At 41.6% G+C, this 25,732-nt stretch overlaps 2 protein-coding genes across 3 annotated transcripts in view; both read right to left on the reverse strand.

The window, feature by feature from the left end:
* The window catches only part of LOC131128489 (tight junction protein ZO-2-like), a 57,291-nt gene extending 44,225 nt beyond the window's left edge, over positions 1 to 13,066 (reverse strand). The window contains exon 1 of the mRNA XM_058071386.1: positions 12,902 to 13,066. Coding sequence (XP_057927369.1) covers positions 12,902 to 12,949 — 48 coding nt within the window. The 5' untranslated portion in view covers positions 12,950 to 13,066. The remainder of the gene's footprint in view (positions 1 to 12,901) is intronic.
* Positions 1,868 to 25,669, reverse strand: fxn (frataxin). Of its 2 annotated transcripts, none has more exons than XM_058071395.1 (6): positions 25,506 to 25,669; positions 25,310 to 25,402; positions 24,083 to 24,168; positions 23,882 to 24,023; positions 22,112 to 22,209; positions 1,868 to 3,714 (listed from the first exon to the last, which is right to left on the reverse strand). In XM_058071395.1, exons 1-6 carry the CDS (start codon positions 25,617 to 25,619, stop codon positions 3,690 to 3,692), a joined length of 558 nt encoding a protein of 185 aa, XP_057927378.1. In that variant the 5' UTR covers positions 25,620 to 25,669; the 3' UTR covers positions 1,868 to 3,689. The 2 variants fall into 2 exon arrangements, with proteins under 2 accessions (XP_057927378.1, XP_057927377.1); XM_058071394.1 differs by lacking the exon at positions 1,868 to 3,714 and adding an exon at positions 17,484 to 20,017.
* Between the last annotated feature and the right edge of the window lie 63 nt (positions 25,670 to 25,732).

Below are 25,732 nucleotides of genomic sequence, written 5' to 3' on the forward strand. Positions count from 1 at the left end.
CAGATATAAAAGGAGCCTGCAGAGAAAGCGCGGCTGTGGCACGTCGTGACCTGATACGTCTTTGGAGATGCTGAGTCCACCCGTTTGTGTTTGGACACGTTCCTCTCATCTCAGACGTAACCTGCCCCCATCACACTGGGCTGTCACACACAGACGTCAGGAAAGAAATGCAGTGTCTGTGAAATGATTTTGGTTTTGTCCGGGTTTACTTCTCACTCCTAAAATGTATGGAATACCAATATATGATAAAATAGATGGAAAGTACAAGCAACTGAATTTGTCCACATGTGCTAATGAAATGTTGGAGTACTTAGCGGACAAATAACGGCTGAATTTGAAATGTTGGAATGTACAAATGGAGAATGATTGGGTGAATATGTTGAAGCAGACACAAGCAAAGAGGATTGAACCAGCAACCATTGGATTTAGGAAAAAAAGGTGAGTGAATAAGATGAAATCAGCATGCTGCCGTTGTTCAGCAGAGTTGAGGACGCTGCACTGCAGGTCATGAACTTCACTAAAAATGAAAAGAAATCTTTAAAATAAAAAAAATGAATAAAATTAATCAATAAAAATTAAAATAAATCATTAAAATCAAAAATGTATTTAATAAATAAATAAAAATAAATCATAAAAATTCAAAAAAATATTCATAAATCTTTTTAATTTTTTTCAAATTAATTTTATTCACAATTCTTTTTATTTTAATGATTTATTTTCATTCATTCATGAATTTATTTAAAATAAATCATTAAAATAAAAATATGAATAAAATTAATAAAAACAATGAAAATAAATCATTAAAATAAAAAATATGAAAAAAAGTAATAAATACAAATGAAAATAAATCTTCAAACTCCGACTGTTGCACTTACGCCTTCCAAAAAAACACTTTAAGGCAGGGGGTTCATTTTCATTCTTCATTTTCTAAATCCTCCCGGACAATCCGTTGTTGAGAACCAAACGATTGCATAGAGTTATATAATCATATATGAGCCCATACGGCCACAATGTTGCACCCAGACAGGAGGAATGTGCTGAGTAAATGAGGCTGATAAAAAAGATAAGATAAGCAGCAGGAAGAGTGGATCAATATTTGCAGGAAGGTGAAACCTGTGACTAAAGCCTGGCTACAACGCTCTAGACGGGGAATGCATGACATTGATCCTACTGCGGAACACTCCGGGTGAAATGGAAGTCGTTTTTATTCCCCGCATATTTTTGTCAAGAAGACAAAAAGCACTGTCTCACTGTTCCACCTTTCTCAGGTGTTGTGGGGACGCTACAGTTTGAGGAGTCCTTTATCTTTCTTTCTTAGATTGGTTTTACACATTTACTGGAATGTCATATTTTCATGTGACAAGTTTCAAGTTGAAAATGAATACGCAAAGTATTTGATGCCCTCTAGTGGTGGAAATTCACTTTACATGAATGTAACATTGTGCTCAGTGTACGGGGTAGCATAGCTCAGGAAGTAGAGGGTTTCCCAGCCTGATGGCTGATTGGTCTGATCCTCCATATGCCAGCACTCAACTTCTTTCAACATTCAGTCTGCATTTTCACTCAATAGCTCAAATTCTGCTTTTCTGTTTTTAGTCTGCTAAAAGAAATGGAAGCATGAAATGGTGCCCCGTATTGGGGAATAATAATTTGACAATTTACAATACTGTTAACATTTCACTTTTTGGACCAGATGACATGGCTCAGGAGCTGGAGGGGTTGTTTCCTAATCCGATGGTTGCTGGTTTGAGCCGCAGTCCCCGTCTACTGGTTCAACATATTTATATTTACTGCATTTTGTTGCCCTGTACCAGTGACATGAGCAATAACAATAAAGTTGAATCTAATCTAATCTAATCTAATCTAATCTAATCTAATCTAATCTAATCTAATCTAATCTAATCTTATCCATTTCAACAATCATTCTCCATCTTTACATTTTGCTGTTATTTGTCCGCTAACTCCTCCCGCATTTCTCAACAGCTTCAAACTATTACAACATCAAAATGTTCAGCCCAACATTATGGCCCCTAATTGCGTAGACCAGGCCTGCCATTTTTGTGAGCAGCGCAGTCTGGCGCACCCGCACCTTGATCCCTCCCGCCAACCCAAGTGGCAAAGAGGGTGGAGTGTGACGGATGATTTGGTTTTTCTGTGCATGGTGGCATGGCATGGAGTGGTCGCCTCCCAACCTGACGGTTTCTGCTTCGTCACTTGGAGGGATGATATTTCAACATTCGGTCTACATTTCAATGAAGCATTCATCTCGTTAAAAAAAATAGTACTGACGAAAAAGAATGGGTGGATAGAACTGTTTGGCCTCTCACACTGACCTCGTGGCCGTTTACTGGCATTATACAACAAAGATGTCCGAGAAAGTAAGAGGAAGACAATGCGACTTTGAAGAAAGGAGAAAAAAGTAAAAATGAGGACAGTCCTAAAACTTGTTAGGGTATGTGGTCAGACAGCCAACCCGACCATAAAACGCTGAGCCAACGAGCACTGCCAAAGGGCACGCTGTCTTGAACGAGCGTTCATTCATTCAAAAGTTTGACATTCCAAATCATATGAATGCCGAATGGAAGGCACCAATTTCAGGCTTCTTTTACCACCTTGGTCTGATTTATTATCTTCGTAATCAAAATGCTCCCGCTTGCAACCTTCTTTGGCGCCATTTTGTAGCCACAATCAGAAACATGATTGACAAAACAACGAGGCGGTGTCCGTGTTGGTCTTTGGCAACAACCACCAGAGCACCCAACACCAGACGTCGGTGAGCTTGTAATTTGCATGCATGCAGGCATGACACTCCCTGTATGCGCACTCTATAATGCTACCCAGACAATCGGTGACTTACACAGAACAAACACAGGTAGGACACTGATAAATTACAGCGTGCACGTTTGACTGGAAGTAACATTGGAAAGGCATCGGACTTCTGCAACAGTTTGGGGTCCGGTTTCCAGTCCAGTTTCGCCAAAACTGTCTTTTTACCTGGAATCTCCAACTCCAACCGCTTATTTCAATGGAAGCCATTAGCACTAGCTATGCGCTAACACGGTGAAATCAGAGCAGTGAAACAGTGCGACAGAGCAGGGTATGGCAAGCATACAGCTTGTATCCGGGGAACGCCCATATAAGGAAGTCCGGTTCACTGTGACATCACAGGGAGCTGGTGTTCAAAAACTCTCCGAAAGCAAGCGTTCAGAGCAATCCCAAATTCTTTCAGGGCTCACTTCCAAATGTGCAAAGCTCATATCTGAAACTTTGGCATCCTTTAACACAAAAGTACAACATTCTAACAATATTTATTGGTCAAAAAAAGTGTAAAAAGCATAGCAGGTCCCCTTTAATGAATCTATGTTTGTGATAAAGTGCAAAGCGGCTTTATTGTTACTGTACTGTAACAATAAATGTACAGTATAATAAATGTATAGCAATGTTAACCAGCAGTAGCTTGATGCAGTTTGTGTGTGAACGGCCTCTTTGGAGCCCGTAGGCTAATGCCTATGAAGCTTATTTAGGACATTGAATGCATCATATTTCACATTCCGTTGTAGAAGCACGGTAGCCCTCCCACACGTTCAGGACTTGAGGATTACAGCTTGCAACTTTGATCTATGGCGTGTGCTCATCCTTCAAGGTCACTGTGTCATTGTGTGTGTGGTTACAGAGCCAATATGCAAATGTTACGGCGACAACCTGCTGAGGAAGCTGAAAAGAGGAGAAAAAAGAGAGAAGGTGTAAGAAAGAGAAAACTGCAGTGCGTCGATGCAGAGAAAAAGCGGTGGAGTCAAGCATGTCACTCAGATGCTCCTTTATTTTTGGGATGGGGTAAGAAGATGACTGTGTTGTATTGTCTTCCTGTCGTTCCTTCCTAAAAATAGCAGCACTAAAAATAGCACTACGCTACTCAAAATAGCAAGGAAGGAAGTGAAGGATCAAATGTTAGTGAAACAATTTCTATTCCTCTGAAATATACTTGAATATTTGAATACTTGAAATATACTATAATTAAGGGCACATCTGCACATAGGTTGGGGTTATGTAAGTGTGTGTGTGTGTGTGTGTGTGTGTGTGTGTGTGTGTGCACGTGCAGGATAAGAGTGGGCGTGGCATTGCAGAGGGTACAGTGTAGCACGCCGTCACCTCATCCATCTGGCCTTCACTAATTACACTGCTGCCAAAGACATGCACACACACGCCCCCCCCCCACACCCCCCCCCACCACACACAGCACACAAGAGGCTGAAAGGACAAGAAAGAAGAAAGAATGGGTGTGACTTAAGGTGTTTTATCTTGTCCATCATGCAGTCGTGTTTATATTGTTCACATGGCGTATCAATTCATAATAATAATAATTAGTGTTGACAGTACAGTGGAATATTGTTTTCTCTCTATCACTATATCACTACCCGACCTGTGGTGCTATATTAGTGTTCCATCAACATTATAGAAACATTACTGCCACCTAGTGACCAGTGTAGAATTCTACATTAAAGTCTTTGAGTGCGTCTTCTGAATGCTTTAGATTTGCTTTCACTTCATGAACATTTTAAAGCTTGAAAATGGTTCATTGGAGCAAAACAAATGTGTCAAATGTGATGACATTTGCATATTTTGGACTAATTGCTGTATTCAGGTACATTTGCATATTTTGGACTAATTGCTGTATTCAGGTACATTTGCATATTTTGGACTAATTGCTGTATTCAGGTACATTTGCATATTTTGGACTAATTGCTGTATTCAGGCTGCATGGCGGATGAGTGGTTAGTGAGCAGGCCTCACAGCAAGGAGACCCGAGTTCAATTCCACCCTCGGCCATCTCTGTGTGGATTGTGCATGCGTGGGTTTTCTCTGGTCCCCCCCCCCCCACCACCCCCCATTCCAAAAACATGCTAGGTTAATTAGCCACTCCAAATTGTCCATAGGTATGAATGTGAGTGTGAATGGTTGTTTGTCTATATGTGTCCTGGGATTGGCTGGCCACCAGTCCAGGGTGGACCCCGCCTCTCGCCCCAAGACAGCTGGGATAGGCTCCAGCACCCCTGCGACCCTCGTGAGGGTAAGCGGTAGAAAATGAGACTGAATGAATGAATGGATGAATGAATGGATGGATGGATGGATGGATGGATGGATGGATGGATGGATGAATTGAGGAATGAATGAATGAATGGATGAATTGAGGAATGAATGGATGAATGAATGAATGGATGAATGAATTGATGAATGAATGAATGGATGAATGGATGAATGAATCGATGAATGAATGAATGGATGGATGAATGGATGAGTGAATGAATGGATGAATGAATGGATAGATGAATGGATGAATGAATGGATGGATGAATGGATGAGTGAATGAATGGATGAATGGATGGATGGATGAATTGATGAATGAATGAATGAATTGATGAATGGATAGATGATGAATTGATGAATGAATGAATGAATGAATGCCGTATTCAAGCAGAAAGCAACAAGTGGTGGGTATAGAATTAGTATTGTATGATTATTCCACTTATTCCACTTAAATCCAGCTGTAAAGGTGGTGTCCAACTGTAGAATCCCTTTATGTATCTGCAAATGTAAATGTATCCACGAGCCAACAACGCCTGATCAATATCAAGTGAGATCAATCAATACTGCGCCAGTCTGGCCACAGTGACCCCTCCCACTTTCATTTTCTTACATGGTGAAAGTGGACGTGTCACTAGCGTGTGGGTTAGCATGAGCATCATGAATGCATGCGCTTCAGCCAAGCTTTACATTAACCTTGCTGTGCGCGTGTAAAATGTGGCACCCAGACATGCTGAGGTGGCAAAAATGGAGCTTGTGTGGACGCTCCCTCCTTCTGCTTTGCATGTGTATTTACATCCCTTGTGTTGCTGTGGCCTCGCGCAGGTATGCACACACACACACACACACACACACACACACACACACACACACACACACACACACACTTATAGCAATGCTTTAGGAGATGACATGGCTCTACAAGGTGACTTGGAATCTCTTGGTGAACATCACAGTTGACTTCCTAAGAAAAATCAAAGTGTGTTTGCTCCTAAGCACTGGTCTGAAAGGCGACCGGTAGAAGTGGCAAACAAAGCCTTTCCCATAGGCTGACTTCTTTACCGTCCATTCATCAGGGTTAATGAATTGAGTAGGATTCAATACGAATACATTTCATATTTTCATCGAGCATAGAAAATCAGTTTTCCAGTTTTTTACATCACTAGAGCCTTCTGACATGAAACAACACCCCTATATTGACCGTTGCACTCCTGTTACCCAACAGAAATGAAGTGAGGTTAAACCTGGTTGGTTCAACCTCACTAGCTAACTCCTGAAGAAAGGTGCCGCCCGTGTCTTTTAGGCCACCGCTATGGTGACGAACGACCAGTCTCCCACGGTTTTGATTGGCTGTCAGATTTGGAAGGAACTTGGGGGTATCAAAGTAGTTCGGAGGAGAAAAAGCAGCAGGTGTTGATTGAGTACCTAGCAAGTACCGGGTTTGCCCTCCAAGCAAAATGTCCTCTCCCTCTCTGCCTCGTTGCAAAACTGGTAAAGTTTGTTCAATGTTCAGTTTTCCATTCATCTGTCATTTTATTATTGTTTGCATTATTTTGTGCACGTCAAATGTATAATAATATAAATAATATAATTAATTTAAATATAATGATATTATATATTTATACATATTTATTATATATTTATTAATATATTATATTATATATTTGTTTAATTTATAATAATGATTTATTATTTTTGTTATTCTTTAATATATTATTATAATTTTAATTTAAAATATTTAATTAATTCATTAAATTAAATTAATTCATTTTATATATTATCAAATTTTATATATATATATATATATATATATATATATATATATATATATATAAAATTATAATGATAATATATAATATATCTATCGTCTATAAATTGTGTTTTTTTTTCCACGTTTCGGGGTGTCTGGAACGGATTCAGTGGATGTCCATTAAAATTTGCTTTGGTTAGAGTCTGTTTTGGTTAGAGTCAGACCATCTGGAACGGATTCATGACGTATTCTTTTTTAGAAACATCAAGTAGCTCCAGCAATCTGACACAGAAAGTATGGCTTTTTTCCCCTCCATGTTTACTTGTGAGAGAATAACATCCTGTCCGCTCATTGGTGGATCAATGAAACACCCGCTGATTGGTCCTCGTCTGGGTGACAGCGTTGAGCATAGACCCGATCTGGTCTATCGTCTCATCTCATGCAGAGTTTATTTTTAGCTCGGGTCAGCACAGACGCACATTTGCTTATTCATCTGTCTTCATTTTCTTCACAGAGACACAAACCCTGGATCTCCTGGGTACCAGATGCTTTGTCTCCTAGGAGGTGGCGTGTTGCAGTCCCTTGGATTGCCTGATACGACTGCAGCACGGTTCTGGACTTTGGGAGTTTAGGACCAGGGGGATCATCTCCAAATGAACAAACCTGGGGCATCAACGTTAACCACACGGTGACGTTGTGGGTGGGTTTGAAACTCCTTGGGGGCGTCAGGCGGGCACCAGATCAGACCATGAGCTACGCAGTGACAACGCCAACCATTCCCCGCCTGTTGCTCAATCTCCCCCGTTGTCCCCCACGCCCCCTCTTTGAGGTAAGGGCAGGAAGTGGTGGTGCCCAAGGTAAGTCTGGGACTTCCATGATGTCCGGATACAACACGCCTGACTATCAAAGACGTGGTGATGCATGGCGACATCATGACCGAGGGGGTGGCTTTCAAACTTCATGGGGGTGGTCAGGTGGGCACCCTCCTTCTTCGACGTTTGGATGAAAGGCCCTAGGCACCTCCAGAAAGTCCCAGTTGCCACCTTCTGCTTTCCACCCTTCTTTCGTGACTTTGTGGCCCAGGAGACGTCTCACCTCTTCAGCCGGGGCCACCGCCTAGCTTCCTCTGCTGCTCCTGAGGGGGCTTGATTACTTGGCATCGGGCCTGGCCTCAAATTCCCAGATCGTTCAGTGGCCTGATGGCAGAGTCTCTACTTTCAGAAACGGTTGGCATTCTTTTCATTGTGGAAATAATTCAATAATTCTTATTTTTGTATGATCCACAACTCTGTGAAACACAAACATGTTGACAACTTTAACGAGGTTCAATTTGATGTGAATCCCTTGAAGTAGAATGTACTAGTTATGTACTACAAGCAGCTCGACAGCTTGAAGAACTCATCCTTCACCTGAGATCACGTGGGCCAGCACCAACAAGCATCCCAAGCATCGTCCTTCATCCTAAGCTCTCCCCAATTGCTGACCTACCTCAGAAGGAAATCTTTATTGCCCTGGTTCCATTGAAGAACTGCCCATCCATTGTCTGAATAAACATCCCGTATCTCCTTGACCTCCTCTTCACCTCAACTGACGTCAGTCATTTGCAGGAAGGATACCAGCAGTGAACATCACCGCTTGTCCCAAGGCTCAGCGTGGTCACATAGCGCCCGTTGAGTACAAAACTAGTCCTTCAGTACTGACAATGTGCACATTCATATTCATATTTGTTGTTTACTGCATGTGAAATTGTATTTGTACACTAACCGAGCAATGTATGCAAACCGAGGCAACATGTTGGCATAATGACACTCCAAACTGGCCCAAAGTATCTTGTAAAATGCTAACAGCTGATGTCCGTGGATGCTAGCGGCTAATCTGTCAAACAGCTTGTAAATCCTGCCTCAAGGGAGCACTTCATGGTCGTGATTTGACCATCTCTAGGTGGCAACACATTGCCAGCTATGATGAGCTATTTATGGCTGTATGTGACATGCTATTATTGCACGGTGCTGCAGTGTGCACCGCTGTGGCGGAGATGCGTGGTAGGAGATAGTGGACACGAGTCACGGGGTCACGGTGGGATACAATTCATCCAAACAGACCAATCGATGAAGGAACGTTCATCTGTAGAGGGACATGCCTGTGACCCTGACACAGCAGCGCCTATTAGAAGAAGAACTATGGACCCCGCTGCCCCGCTACACAAACATGGGACATGAAAACGTCTTGGGTGTCACTGATGACACAAATCACCAAAATCACCCAAATCATCCAATCCAAGCAATTCACTGAAGACAAAAAAAACCCAAACCACATGGACTGTGTGGGGGGAGTTCTTCCCATCCTTTGCTCATATGGGGTACACTTGCTTTCCATCCATCCATCCATCCATCCATCCATCCGGATCCACTTGCTTTCTTTAGTACTGTATACTGTATGAAGAGCAACTAGCTATTTTTAAAAACGTGATATGACTCGACTTGACAACAGACCAGGCGTGGAAAAACTGCAGCTCAGAGGGAATACAGTCGAGTTCCACACCCGACCTCGTTATCTCAAAGTGGGGAAGAAGGATAATAAGAAGCAAAAAAAACATACCACTTCCACACAGAATGGGAGAACTTTTGTCAAGTTCAAACTCCTGTGACACTTTTAAAAACACTTAAATACAGAAATACAGGAGACAGACACAATATTCAAAGTTACTCGCAGCAAGGAAAGTGAAACCACATACCCAGTGTGGGTCCCTACTACATGGTCGTGCAACTCGAAGGGGGGGGGGGGGGGGGGGAGTCAGTTGCACGAGCTGTATTTGTTTCTCTATGTGTATGTGAGAGTAATTACTTTTATTGTTTTATGACTTCTTATCTTGACACATTCTTGCAGGATTAACATGAACATCTGCAGGGTCGCTGTTGGCGCATCCAGACTCCCCCGGGACCTGGGGGTCGCTGGGGGTTAGGGTAACCCTAACCCTTGTCTCAGCAAATGGATATAAGGGTGATAACTAACGCTATATTCATTCTATCTACATTTTATTCTAACAACTTTTTTTCACCCTGCATCCATGGCTGACTCCATGTAGTGCAAGTTAAGGTAATGTAATGTAAGGTAATTACCCGTGTAGTACACTACACATGTCTATGACTTGTCTTTTTATAATATTTAATGACTAATAATAGGACATAGTCAACCATTCCACAGGTTTGTCAAAGGAGAGGCTGTGTTTTCCAGGGATGTGTCCCACAAGAGTGGATTTTCACTCCTGTCCTCTCCCACTCAAAACTCTACTCTGAAATCCCGACGTCACTTCCTGTCCATTCTCCCACTCAGCTCCCCTTGCACCTGAACACATTTACAGCAATGTATTTATTTATGTCTTGTTAAGACATATTTGGTCATCGGAGCACCAAGGGTGACTATAGGGGTGTTATTTCATGTGTAGAGGGCTCTAATAATGTTGAGCGCTGTATTTTGAAACAGGTTTTGTATATTAAGGAATCCTACTTTGCTGAAATTCATTCAACACGGTGCCTTTTGGAACCAATGAATTAAAAAGGAGGCACCACTCACATGTCATCACGAGCGGTGATTTTCCACAGTTGGGCAACAATGCCGGAGCTACTTCAGCGTCCACTCTACCTTTTCTAATCTGGATGTTGTGTATGTTTGCAGTGTGGTGACCTTGCCACACCTTGACTGGAGCTGAATCGATGCCTCTGGGCCGTGCCATGGTCATGACCACAGCACATAAATAGTGCAGAGAAGACTGCTTTGGGAGAAATGGATACACTCCTTCCTGCCTTTCGCTCGTTTGTTGTCCACACCAAAACACACCTTTCAGCCACAGCAGTGGTTATCATGTCCGCATTGACTGGCAACCAGAAGCCAGAGAAATCAACCACAGCTCATTTGGTGATGTCACATAACCACCCTGCACTGTAAAACGAGGGAAATGTCCCGCGCTAACACAGGGAATACTTTTATTTTGAAGGCTACAGCATATTTGTCAAAGTCAGGCCCACGGGTGAAATCCCATACGACACAGCCTGACACCTTGTCCTTATGATGACATATTGAAGACAACAAAGTCATCCATTAATAAAGTATTACGTGTTCACGAAATGAAGGAATACGCTAGTGTTGGATCATATGTAGCATACTACTTTTGTACCTTTGACTTTTGACCTTTGGGGTAAGTGCTAAGGGCAATACACCACAGGCTACAACTGATACTACTACTACACACTACTACTACTACACAGGCTACAACATTTGCTGAGAAGACGGAAGAAACATAAAAATGTAAGCAATGACTTTACTTTGACGATTGACAATATATTCCAGATTTTGCTGCTCCACATAAATATTCTACATGTTTTCTAATGTTTGTCACAATGATCCTGAAGTTGGCTTCCGATTCACAAAACTTAAGGTGGAACGGCCGTATTGAGCAATGCAAGTGTGTCCTGATGCTTAATGTGAAAACCTCTGGAGACATTGTAGGTAAAAGTATTCGATTCCTCATACAGTATACATGGTCAGGAAGTGAGCTAATTAAAGATGTAAACAACACATCGTCAAACTTTATTCCGTTTTTGGAATATAACCTGAAGGTATTTGCTCAATTTTGCTAGCTAAAGATAAAAGCAAACAGATAATACAGAATAAATACAGACAAAAGATACTTATACACACAAATACCCACACAAAAAGGACTAACATGACAACTGACAGTTAAGGTGGAAACATGGAGTACGCATATGACAGCTTGCTTTGCAACAAAAGAAAAGCAGAATGTTCCAGACGCCTTGATGCCCCTGCAAACTAAGGAACGATGCCTTGATGCCCCTGCAAACTAAGGAACGATGCCTTGATGCCCCTGCAAACTAAGGAACGATGCCTTGATGCCCCTGCAAACTAAGGAACGATGCCTTGATGCCCCAGCGAACAAACAGAAGCAGAACACCGTGAAAGCGGTTCAAGGAAGGGCAGTGACGAAAGCTGACTGGTCCAGGACTCCAGCCTCTTAAACAATCTTGAGTGTATAAAAGGCCGGGCAGGGAAAGGAAGGGTGCTTTTTTGCAGCTGCGCTGTAATAAGACCCGCTTACTTGTAGGCATACAGGGACTGCAGATAAGCCCGGACGTCTGTATTAGGTATTGTTGTCAGGAATAAACAATCTGGTTCTCATTCCATGATTTGGTTCTTTAAGATTCCCTTATCCTCTATTCGAAACCCACCTAGAGTCCTCGGGGGGGATTTCTATAACCCTTGTCCATATATTTTTTTACTATCACTCCATATTTGTTTTCAGCAGACCTTTACGATATTACTATTGTGATTGTATTTACAATGAGTTCATATTTGTAGCCCATCAATCAGGCATGCGCGTCAGTCAAGTGAATTCAGCACACAACATTCCAGTCGCATTCCAAAGCTAGCATCTCACTATGGAAAAGTTTGGACTTTCCCAGAAAACAATCAATGGTAGGAGGCGAGCGAGGCCAAAACAGGGAGGTTTTTAACCTTGAAACGATGCTCGATGAGCCCTAACATAGCCAGTAGTACATTTAAACATTTACACTGCATGCATGTGATCGGTATTGGTATCACTTTGGCGCATGGATGATCAGGATCGTATCGGCAGCATAAAACCCTGGTCGGAACATCGCTAACACACATATGCAGTGTATATATATATATATATATATATATATAGACAGTGAAACTGTTACTGATAGCAATACATCAACTGGATAGGTTCTAGGAAGACAACGTGGTTTTCGTGTAATAAACCTCCATGCATAAGATGTAAGACATGGACAAAACCCGGCCACAAATCCCACTATCCCAGATGTGCACTCATGTGGAGATGTGGAGTGATCGCCTTCAGCATTTGGGCATTTGCTCAAGGGCACCATGTCAGTGCCAAGTCACTGGCACCTCTCCAGCAACCAGCCCCCCTCCAGCCCTCAAGTACAGGACCAAATGACCAAGTGCTGAGTTGGAATTATTATTAGACAAGAGCCACGTAACACGTGGATTAGCGCAGCAACGCTACCTTACCGTCTTATATGCAGCTGAAGCCGTAACCCAAGATAGCATTGCTAGCATTGTTTACTCGGGACTTCCACCAGAGACGTAAGGAGGATGGGCAATAAGAAAGCATTTTTCAGGCCACGCCAGTTTGTTGACCCGGTCTTCCTGCATTTGTGCAAAATGTAAATTTCAATAGTTGAACGGTGGAAAAGGGGATGAAAGAACGACTGATGTCTAAGCCAAAGAAGAAGAACCTTTGTTCCTATGGCGACGCTTTGAAGCTTTGAAAGCAAGTGGCACTTGCCCCTCCCACCCATTTTTCTTTGTTTTTATTGTTTTGACAAACAAACGACCCCTTTGGAGATCCAATTTTCACCCAAGTGGACACTTTTCAGTTCTAATGAGATGATGATGGACCAGGACTTGAGGAGTTGGTCCATTTCCAAGGGTTGTTGACATAAATGGGATCCAGTGTGTATAATATTTGGGCCACTTCATCTAACTCCGGGAAATATTATCTGAACATTTTCATGCAAGACAATTTGGACCAAATTTCACTGGAACCTTGGTTAGTGAACACCCCGATTAAGGTGTTTTCGGTTAGGGTAAAAAATGTCTGCCTTTTGATTTGTGTGCTTTGGCTGCAGTCGGCACCTTTTACGATATTGTCAGGTTAGCGTACAATGGGGCGTGCCTTTTTTGTGCATCTTGTGTGAGTACAATTGCGTTTTAAATGGATTTTTTCAAGGTATCAAATTAAGGCATTAATCAAGATTGAGTAATTGCAGTCATATTTATTACATTACATTTTTATGTTTATCTACTTTTAATTCACAAGTTTACAGTTTGGCATTACCATTTTACAAAATCATTTTTTTGAGTTGTTCAGGTGGAAAACAAGGGTCACACCCTGAAGTGGACATTGATTGGCTGTCATCGTGTGTGGACTTGTTTAGCATCAGCCGCTTATAGTTGCCATCGCAGTCGGGAGGGCAAGGTGAGGAGCGGCGAGGAGTGGTGAAAATGGAGTCGCACGTGAGAGTTGTCGGTCCAACGGAAGGGAAATTTAAAAAAGGGAGTTTCAAAGTACCCGATGGCACCAATGAGTGGTATGCGTACCGCCTCACCAGCTCAATTGTAGCGTAGCTCATCAACACAAAGCGCCCCGCCGTGAGCGCAGCCACAAAAAGCTCAACTCGACCAGAACATCCCACGTATCGGCGGCGACCGCCAGGCTGAAATCGTCCTGCCAAGTGGATATAGCGACGAACTGCAGGCCCATGAACAGAGTGGGCGTGACCACCAAAATCAGCAAGATACATACACGATGGTGAGAAGAAAAAGAAATGTACGATTTTGATGGGAGGATTCGTCCAATCATGTTGCCATAACCGGAGATGTACTCAATACTTCAGCACTTTATACTTTTTTATTTGGATTTTATAATTATTTGGAGATACACCAAAATAACAAAATACCCCGTTGGTCCAAACTCCAGGTTGCAGTTAGCATTTGGGACTAGCCTCAAATACAGCCGAATGCTAATGGCTAGAGCAGCATCTGTTCCAGTGACATGACAAAGACAGGAAATAATGAGGACTTTCTCAGTAGTTTTAGGTGGATTAAAAACGAGATTAATTATCTTAATTAATTACAGCTCATAATTAATTTCACCTCTCTCATCAAAATGCTTGCTTGAACTTTATTTGGTTCCATTTTGTCTTATTTTGCAGCCGTGATCAAAGAAAAGCGAGACACTCTAAGTGAGTGTATTGTAAGTATTGTAGAAATATTAGAAATACTTGGAATACTAGAATTGGTCAGAGTTTCAGTTCCACCTGGACCAGATCCATGGCGCAAACCGCAAACCGTATCTTTGACAATGCAAGGCAGAAAGGACAAATGGACATTACGGGAAGACGCACAGTGACAAAAGCCCGTGGAAATCATCCGATTCCAGCGAGTGCTGAGCGAGCCAAAGTTGTAGCGACAAACACGGCAAAGCGCACACACAAGATGAGAAGTAATAACATCCAAGTTTGTGTCAGGAGCTCCGAGGGGACCCGAGTCCTGCATGAGCACGGCGGCGGGGCGGTTCACTCTACCTTGCCCTCGGTCCAGCAGAAACAGATGTTACTGGAGGTGCTCAGGATATCCGAAATGAAGGATGAGATGCCGAGACGCATGATGACGGACGAGCAAACACCGGCAGAGGGACGTGCGGATTCAACACAGATGGAAAGGGACGGAAGGGATGCTTACGGAGCCGGGAGAAAGCAAGACCAAGGAAATAGAGAAGGTGGAGAGATAGAGACACGGGGAGGAGGACGACCGCCCTGCTGCTGCTGCTGCATATTAGACTTCGGTGTGTGTGTGTGTGTGTGTGTGTGTGTGTGTGCGTGTGTGCGACCGTACCAGTGAGGGAGATGAGATGCTCTTGCACAAAATGTCAAAGCTCATGAATATAGACAGATTGAAATCTGCTACAACTTGTACTTACCCGGCATTGAGTGATCAACAGAAACATCAACATGAGTAACCTCCGATCAACATGATCCAACATGATCCAAGAACCAACCCTGCTTCAGACGTGCGTTTGTGTCGTTTGAGTCCAGGCGGGCCTGGTGTTGCAAATCAGCATGAAGGACATTGAAATAAAACTGTCATATGAATATAAGAATCCAAAAATCCGCGACACTGCTTAGTTATTATGATTGCTTTCATTGGAGAAGATCCTTTAACATGCTCAAGGATACTGTTGTCAAGGGAACCACTACATTGATGAGAGTTTTGTGAGAATAATGAGAGGTACTGAAAATAATAATGAATGCTGAAATAGCCTTTAAATGCTGCAATCCATCCATCCACTGATGATAGCGTCCGTGAACATCAGGTTGGGAGGCACTTCCACCTGAGCCTGAGACAACTTTCTACCAATAGGGGGCCACATTGGAATTGTCCGTTCATTTTCAGCGGGAAAAATGTCACAGAAAATATGGAATGCTAAAAAATGTGAGGATTTTTTTAAGGTCCTGATAAATGCCTACATGTCCTGAATGGGAGGAACATTTTCATGCTGGAATGCTTAGAAGTGGTTGAGAAAGAAATTCAGCATTTGAAATGGTGGAATGTAAAAAGTAGAATAATATATCAATATAATATATCAATATGTTGTTCCTTCAGATAATCACACATAATGTTAGACACAGAAAGTGCCAAGACAGAAGCATCTGAATGTTTACAGTCTTTAGACGTGATGTATCTTTTTGCTTTCATGTCAATTTTCAGTTCTTTTGGATCTGTTAATCCATACAATTGATGATCTTTTGGTACAGAAAATAGTCAAAATGGGCGGATTTCACACATTGTTGCAAACGGTGATTAATCGTGAAAACTGTGATTAAGATTTTTCATTACCTGACAGCCTATTTTTATGTTTGAAATGTATTGTTGTCAAATTACTGCTGATGTTTCCATTTTTTGTTGTTTTTATTTTTATTGTGAAATCATATTTTCAGAATGTCCTGCCAAATGGCACTTTGGTCTTAAGGGAAAGTAACCCATGACGAGAAACACCCGGGCCACCTGAAAGAAGGGCCCTGGTCCGCTTGAGAGTGGTCTCTTGTGCATCGTGATGTCATCAATGTAAGTGAAAGCTGGCGACGCCTAGCAAAACCTCACAAAAAGCTGAAAAAAAGGACCCCAAAAAAGGCGCAACTATAGCACTAGCATAGCATAGCATAGCTGGCTCTGTCCAACAAAGCCCTAACCCTAAGTCATGCTAATCATTACCGTTGGCTGAAGTCTCAGAAACGCTGCCTCCTTGCAGGGCATCTAGAAAGTCCTGCAACCTCTTGGACGTATTTCTATCATGAATATTCTTCTGGTTCCATCTCAGCCGGTAACCATAGAAAAAAAAGTCCTGCGCAGTCCTGCTCTATGTAACCCAGAAGTGATGTTTTTTGTCCTGTTATTGATCTACATCTTCTTACATCCTAAACAAATTTGCTCTGCCACCTTATATGGCGTATTAGTCGGCTTTATTTGATGTTTTGTTGTGATGCAAATTTGGAGCGGCCGGAACGGAGCAGGAGGGGACAGAAAAGAAGACAAAAAACACCTGGGGGAGCTCGGGGACAAGAGGGGGGCCACAAAAAGACACAAGAACAGCAGCAGCAACAATTGCAAGGCCACGAACAGAACAAAAGGAACAGGACGGCATCAGCAAATGCCAATGAATGTTATAGAAGACCATAATGGAGAAGACAAACTATGATCAAAAGCCACAGTGATATGACTGAAAAGCAACTGATTATTGGCAATAGTAGTAGTGAAAATATTAACCATGATAGTGAACAGAATGCCAATAACACACAATTGTAATAACTATAGTTGGTTAACTATGATGGGTGAGTTATGGACAATGTCCCTGTCACAGACAGCAATGCTGTCCAATGGAGTGTTAAGCGTCAATGCTAACCTACCTCAAGGTTCAAAGCCCATACTTAACTTATTAAGGAAATCCAAATGGGGTTTATGCTAAAATAAGACCTTGATTTACGCACCTTGTGTGGATGACAAAATGCAAAAAAATAAATATCACACAATAAATATTTGAATCATTTATTACATGCTGAATAAAGTCACACCTGGACGCAATATAAATAATGATTTTACAATGCAATCTACAAATGCAATCTGCAGACGCCCTGCATTACATTTCCCATCCCATCCATCTTCATGACATCATGTTGACCTTTTGCTCTGGTTTTATTTCAGTGTCGTGTTTACAGCCACAACATGGCCGACATACGCACTGAAGCAGTAAGCTACGGGAAAAATAGCATCACTCCACTCTTGACCAAAAGATATCTGGCGCAAGGTACGCATGGTTACATCATTTCTAATCTGGGCTACCTGCAAAAAATATGCTTTTTATTTCTTCTGATTGGTTGTTCATTGCAGACTACATTAAACTACATTAAACAGTGACTTTCCCGTCGCAAACATCTATACCGCCATCTCTCCATCGCGGTCAGCTATGTGGCGGCCATAACAGGGATTCCATCATTCAAACCTGCAATAAAAGCCTGTTGTTCCAGCTATCAAGTCTGGAGCTTGTGTGTCTCACCCAACTACTGATACTTTTAATGCTTTTGTTAATGTGTTTAAATATGCATTTTTAAAAAGTACTACCAAGCCATGTTAAATAGATAATGACAAGGAAAATATCATGTTCTCATAATGCACCTCAACTGTCCATACTGTATACCAATTCTATTTCTCGGGGGTGCTGGAGCCTATCCTAGCTGACTTTAGTGTGCACGTAGACAAGCAACTATTCACACAAACTCGTGTCGCAAGTGCGCGTCCAAGTATTTGGGTCAAGTATCATACTTGTAAATACTAGCATGCAGTAAAAGTATGTAAATGTCCCCCCCGTTGTTTTGTACGGTCTTGCCCACGTAACATTGTGAAAAATAAACAATGCTCAAAGCATCGCATATGGTGGTGACTCTGGCCTCAGTCTAAACTGCGTCACCCAACACAGTGCCAAAGAAGGTTGCGAGTTCCATCACTTTGATAAAGGGGAGAAACACGATGGAATTCAAGAAAGAGCTCATTGCACGGTACGTGTCTTGGATTAAGGTACAATTATGGTTTTTATGTCTAATTCTGTCATTTACAATGATTTTGCCAATTTTGTCAATTATTTTTGGGCGTCTGACTCTGAAACAGCATTTGGCTTTACATCCTTTCCCAAGGGAGACATTGCTTCTGTTATGCACCGTTCGGTTTTCGGCTGACAAAAACCGAGGTATCACAGTATTTAATAGGACCATAAAATAGGAAATACCGTATTTTCCGGACTATAAGTCACTTTTTTTTCCATAGGTTGGCTTTTCTTGCGACTTAATACTCCAAAAAAAATTGTACTTCGTACTTTGGTACGAGGTGCATTATTAAAAAAAACTAAACAAAAAAACAAACAAAAACCTTAAACTGTATTATGGAAAGCAGGAAGTGAACAAATGTAAGAGTTAGTGATTGTAAAAGTACCAGATGGAGGGGTAGGATTTAATAAGCTTTGCTTCTTCCTACTCCTTTTGGACATGTGGAACTGGGAACTGATTATGGGATGCACTCAATGGAATCTGATGCATGTTCAAATGAAATGAAACCATTACCATTACCAAAATATATATATAATTTCACAGCCAGCCACAAGAGGGCACTCTAGACTTTCATACAGATATCACCTACTCCTTACCAATTCAATATTTAACAGTGGACGTTAGCTTCCAAAGACAACAGAGGACGACAGAACACAAATGTCCCCCAAAAGAAAATCCTATTCTGCATACTAGAAGCTGCAAGTAGTGAAATTTGCAGCTGAAAACATCATCGAGCAGCAGAGAGAAAGTTTGGAGAAAGTGAGAAACTTTTTAGGCGTAAAGCGGAGGTTACTCTACTACGATGAAGAAAACAAAACAGTTATTGTACTTAAAACTGTTTATGTTCCATAAACACTGGACACCTTTTATGATCATGTTTAATTTTTGTGTAGCTGAATCTGAATAAGCATTGTGTTAGCATATCTTACAGCTATTTAGCCTGTTCTCTATTCTTTTATTAATGTTACAACTTGCCTTCCAAGATGACGTAATGTCTTTTTTGGTCAAGTAGTTTGGAAAATAAAATACCCCCAAAAAATGCCACTTATACTCCGGAGCGACTTATGTATGTTTTTTTCTACCTAATGATGCATTTTTGGCCTCGTGCAACTTATACTCCAGTGCGACTTATGTATGTTTTTTTCTACCTAATTATGTATTTTTGGCCTTGTGCAACTTATACTCCGGAGCGACTTATAGTCCAGAAAATACGGACTACCTGAAATAGTATTGTAAAGAATGTAGATAAAAGCACATGTTGACAAATACTCTTCACACTAAATTGATAAATAAACAGATGAATGTTCCACTAGTAATTCACCCTGAGGGATGGGGAACAGGCAGGCCAGAGAGATCCATGTTCATCTTGAAGATGGTGGAAAACTCTTGAGACAGCAGCTGGTGCAGGCTGACGCCATCATGGCTGTAGACCCAAGCATCACCCGTCCAATCGTAGCGCTTGGGACCGCTGAAACACCACACAGGCCCGCAAGAGCCGTTCACTACTTGGTGGCCAAGGAAATGATTACGCATGCAGATTTGCTTCCGTGCTGAATCCTTCACAATGCGGTAGGCCCAAAAGTACTAATATAATCAACATGGACGCCATCTTGCTATTTGGCCAGGACTTGTTCTTGAAATCAATAGTCTTTCTCTTCTAAAGAAGACAAGACAAATGAAGCCAAGGGCAGTTGCAGTCCTGCACTTTGGCAAAGAAGGTGAGAAACAGTATTGAATTCAGGAAACATTCAGGGGATGTCCAAATGGGGACACTAGCCAAGGTTCCACCGTACCAAGAACTGAGAGTAACAGTATTCCAAACCCGAAGATCAAATGATCCAGAAGAAAAGGAAGCCGTAGTAAAGAAAGAAAACAAGCACCACGGGCTGACCGGCCATGTGAAACAAAATCTTCTGAATGTCAAAAGATATTTCGAGCAAAATGGGTCTCATTAGCCAGCGCTGATTCCGTAAAGCCAAATGACTGCGGCGGAACAATAATGTCATGCTCAACCTGAAGGGATAACCGTGAAGACTTTATCAGAGATATTTCAAAATACCGATTGGCTGCATTAGGGAATCAGTTCATGTGTAAGTGGATTCTTCCTTCAATTGTCAAGACAACTTCAACTGAAGTCAAGCTAGCAATGCGGACTTGTGCTGCATAATAATATAATGGCGTATGCAAGTGTTTGTCAATGCATGTACTTGTACTAGGTATTAGATATTGGGAATAGTAGGACTTCTGGTACATTTTGCACAAATACATTTTGCTCTTCCTGCGATGTTATTTGCTCAAGACCGAAGGCCATCATCTGTGTGGTAACGACTGGGTTTTCCAAAAAGGACCTCTTCCAGGGAAACAACCTCACTATTTTGGACCATTCTGCATGTTCCCCGGATCTAGATCCAGTAGAGAACATTTGGGATGTTTACAAAAATGGACATTGGTTCCAGACAGCGGATGCCCTCCGTAAAACCATCTTCATCACCTGGAATGTTGCAGCTGCTCACTACTGAGCCATTTTTGGAATATCTCATTTCTCTTTTAGGCTGTTTGGATTTTTTGCCATGAAGTTGAATCACATCCCCTACAGCAGTGTAGCGCATCAAGAATGACTTACTCCCGTGAGCGCAGGAAGCCCGACTGTGACATCACAGTAAGCTAACTTATATGGGATGTTAGAAAATACCCAACATTCAGAGTCGTCCCAAACTTCTTTCAGGGCTCACTTCCAAATCATTCCAACAACCTTTCGAGGTCAGAAAAGCATAATAAGTCCCTTATAAGTCGTTCATCGCTCTGCAGATGTCATTGATATACGAGTTGAACAGCTTTGGCCCTGGTATTGACCCCTGGGGTACTCCATATGTAATATTTAAACTTGCAGATAGCCGTGTCGTGTCCTGGCTAGGTAGCTTTTAATCCGGTCAGAACAAATCCGATGATTTCGTACCTTTTTAATTAAATTGCCATATTTTTTTTGTCTTGCTCCCTATTCTTATTTTCGCATTTTGAAGCTCTCGAAGTAACTGGTCTCAAGATTTTAATCAGTAGTGTATAGTTTATGGTACAATATGCTGACCTACATTTAATAACATCTTTAATATAACATCCAAGTGGGCCCCATATCCTTACACTTTTCTGTATGCCATTTCAATATTTTTTAATTTCAGTTGTCAATTTTATTTATTAGAGAATTTCCTGCCAGAAGATTGCAATTTCATGTTCATGCTTCTTTAAAAAAAAATAATAATAACGTAATAATACTAAATAACAAAAGCGGGCCCCATATCCTTACACTTTTCTGTATGCCATTTCAATATTTTTATTTTTCAGTTGTGAATTTTATTTATTGGAGAATTTCCTGCCTGAATATTGCAATTTCATGTTGATGCTTCTTTAAAAAAAATACATCGTAATAATACTAAATAATAAAAAGAGATAATTTGGGGAGGAAAAAAGTTGGTTCTCTTTACACACAAAAACCGGACCCAAACCATAGCCCCAAAACCGATGTAAGGATCGTTCCGTGGGTTGCTGGGTTACCTTATGGTCTCACCTGGTTGGAGATGAGAGCCAAATCTGTTTGTTTGGCGTTTGCTTGTTGATGACATAGGTCCCGTGGTCAGCACCCACATTGACTGTCAGCACGCCACTCTGCACAGGGGGAAAAAACAAACGCACTCATTTTACTGACCCTTCAAACACTGAAACACTTATTGGGCTTTTAATCATGTTGAAATGTTGATTTTATTCAGACAATGTTAATATCCTTTTTATTTACGTTTGCATTTCATCTGTTGGCACCACAGTAAATAAAGACCGTTAGTGACACACTGGAGCAGTGGCCAGTACTTTATGGGGTACACCTACCATGAATATGCTTTAATAGTTCCAGCTCTGTTCTCCAGCTCTACTCAGCATCGCACAGCTTTGTTTAGTTTACTTTGTTATGGCATCGGTTAAAGCAACTAAAACAATGACATATAACCTGTTCATGGATGTACATATAAAATACCTGTGTTTTCATCATCACTTCATGACTATTTTTAACACAGGCCCACTCATAGACCGCCTACAAAGTGATGAGTTATCACCAGTTCCATGCTAACTGTTGCCTTTCAAAAACTCAAACAATAAAAAGACAAAATAATCCACAGTCAAATCCAACGGCAAGCTTGCTTAAATAGATAACTTGTGTCACCCCCCCACCCCCCCCCCCCCATGCATGATTGTGAGAATACATAGTTATGAATGCACAGCCATATACTGTTGAGACAGAAATTGTTGTGTAAATCTGATAAATACTTTTATCTTGTTTAGTAATACATTAAGGAGCACTCATTGTCGCACACACTTTGTCAGAAGCACCGCTGGTGCTGTGAAGCTCAGAAGAACTGCGACGTGTGGCCGCTGACCAAACCTCGCCTGCCCGAGGAGGAGCACTCATTGTCGGACACACTTTGTACGACATTAATGCACCACCTTTCCTGGCGAGACCGCTTCCAGCTTCAGCAACAGTTGGGCAGATATTTCACCTTCATGTTTACAAAAACAGACCTGTGTAAAATGCCGTTGCCAGATGAAAATATTTCTCTCTTGCCCCAATAACTTCTGCCTGAGCTTGTTTCATTAACAGAGGAGCAGAGCTTGGGGGAGGGCAATGTTCATTTTGAGGAGTTCATTTTTTATGTGGTTTTCTTCGTGAGGAGAGTGTGCATGAAAGATGTTGCTGTGCATGTTGTATGTTGTGCACATGTATGTGTACTCCCTCTTCTTCAATGTTTTGTATACAATGCTCTTCAGTGGCCTTCTGGACTACTGAGGAGAGGAAGGGTGTGCATGAAAGACGTTGCTGGAGCTGCTGTATATGCTTTGTATGCTGTGCTGAGAACAAACGCCCCCAATGGCTGCAAAAAGAACTGCCACTGTCTCCTTATCATTCACAAACACAGAGAACACAATGCTATTTTTAGCCGGTGTCAGCAGGAGCAGCTACAGATGGACTTCCATAAATGATTAAATAGGACATGAAGAAAAAGAGAACTAATTAGGTGCACGTGGTGGAAGAATACGGAAGCAGAAAAATAGCTAGCAACACTGAAGGACAAAGTAACAAAGTTCCTTTTTCTCAACTTTTTGCTCTTCAATAAAAACAGATTGCTAACTATGTAGTGGGGTGGCCTCATTATTGAGACTTCCTCCTTCCGATAAGCTTGTCTCCCTCTTTTGCAACGACTCTTCCATAGACATTTGATATTCACCGTTCATTCATACTAAGGGCAGAGAGGCTCAGGAAAGACAGGAAACAGGAAACTGACTGACTTACAGAGAACACCACATCAAAGTCTGCTCCAGTGAAAGGTTCGTCCATTAAGTCTTCAAAGTAATCAGCCAGGGAATCCAGTGTCTCATCTGCCAGCTTCTCATAGGCCGCCTCTGACAGCTCACTGGGAAAAACATTTCCAACACTGGATGCTGATAAGCCTTGTCCAATAAGAAATATTCAATATTGACTTCTTTGGTATACCTCGTGTGCAAATGATGCTCCTGTCTGTGAGCTGTCACATGGATGTTTCTCCTCCATCTTTGATTGTCATCGCTACATTCAGAGCACTGGAATAGAAAGTAAGCAAAGAAGTCATTTTATAATGAAGTCATTCATATAAATATACAATTATAAAGCATTCAGTAGACGCGTATGGATAAGCTACGCTGGTCACTGGCTGTCACTTCCTGTCCTGGACCTTCGCACAATTTGTAGCAACACACTCACAAACACAAATTTGATTTATTTTAAGAGTCTTGAACCAGTCATGATATGCTTTATATATCACTAGTATATTGACACTTACTATGGTACACATTATGGCATTGGATGCTCATATCACCAAGTACTTCGGTTCGAGGTACATTATTAAAAAAAAAAAAAAAAAAAAAAAAAAAAACTGTATTATGGAAAGCAGGAAGTGAACAAATGTAACAGTTAGTGATTGTAAAAGTACCAGATGGAGGGGTAGGATTTAATAAGCTTTGCTTCTTCCTACTCCTTTTGGACATGTGGAACTGGGAACTGATTATGGGATGCACTCAATTGGAATCTGATGCATGTTCAAATGAAATTAAACCATTACCATTTTCTTTTATTATGTCTACTATAGGGCTGCACGGCGGTCGAGTGGTTAGCGCCCGTGGGTTTTCTCCGGGTACTCCGGTTTCCTCCCCCATTCCAAAAACATGCTAGGTTTTTCCATAATAATGTCCTAATATGAATGTATGAATGTGAGTGTGAATGGTTGTTTGTCTATATGTGCCCTGTGATTGGCTGGCCACTAGTCCAGAGTAGACCCTGCCCCCCCCCCGTGAGGAAAAGCGGTAGAAAATGAATGAATGAATGTCTACTATATTGGGTAAGGAGTGTGAAGATGACTATGTGAGTGTTACTTCAAGTCTGGAGGGCCCTAATAATGTTAAAATATGAAGGTCACAAACAGGTTTTCTATAGTTCTCCAACTATATCATTAATTACCATTGTCCACATCTTTAATCCCTGGTGTGCCTCACTAATGTATCCCACACTATAGGGTTTTTGAAGCCAGTAATGGTGAATGTAATGACATCAACAACATCAAAATGAAACCGAAAATGAAAAGATCTCTATGGCGCAATGTCAATGTTAAGAAACAGCCTGGTGCCTTGTATAATAATGACAGTTTGACCTACACGTAATGTTTCCATATATAAGTATATAACATACCTTGATGGAGGCATTCCTGATGGCGGCATTCCTGACGGCGGCGGGCTGCACGTGTCGGGCTAAAGGACGAACAAAGCTACACATCCCACGGAGCTGGAATCAAAACACACCGGAATGAAACTAAATATCCGGCATATACGTCCACCGTCACTTTCAGCCAAAGTTTCCCCAAATAAGCAGCGTCATTTTCAGGTACCTGGTTAGCGATATTTGTAGCCATCCTGAAAGCCATATTCACATTCCGTTGCGTGCATGTAATGTTGCGTAAGTGAGAACAAATACATAAAGTTTTACTAAGGAGGAGCGTCATTATTTTGTTGTGATCCGATTCAACTCTGCTTCTTCCGGTCGCAACTCTTCTTCGTCGCCTCCACTAAAAGTAAAGGCGGATGCTGCCACCTAGTGTACTGGAATGTTAGTACC

Source organism: Doryrhamphus excisus, chromosome 4 (assembly GCF_030265055.1).
Source record: "Doryrhamphus excisus isolate RoL2022-K1 chromosome 4, RoL_Dexc_1.0, whole genome shotgun sequence".
Taxonomy (NCBI): domain Eukaryota; kingdom Metazoa; phylum Chordata; class Actinopteri; order Syngnathiformes; family Syngnathidae; genus Doryrhamphus; species Doryrhamphus excisus.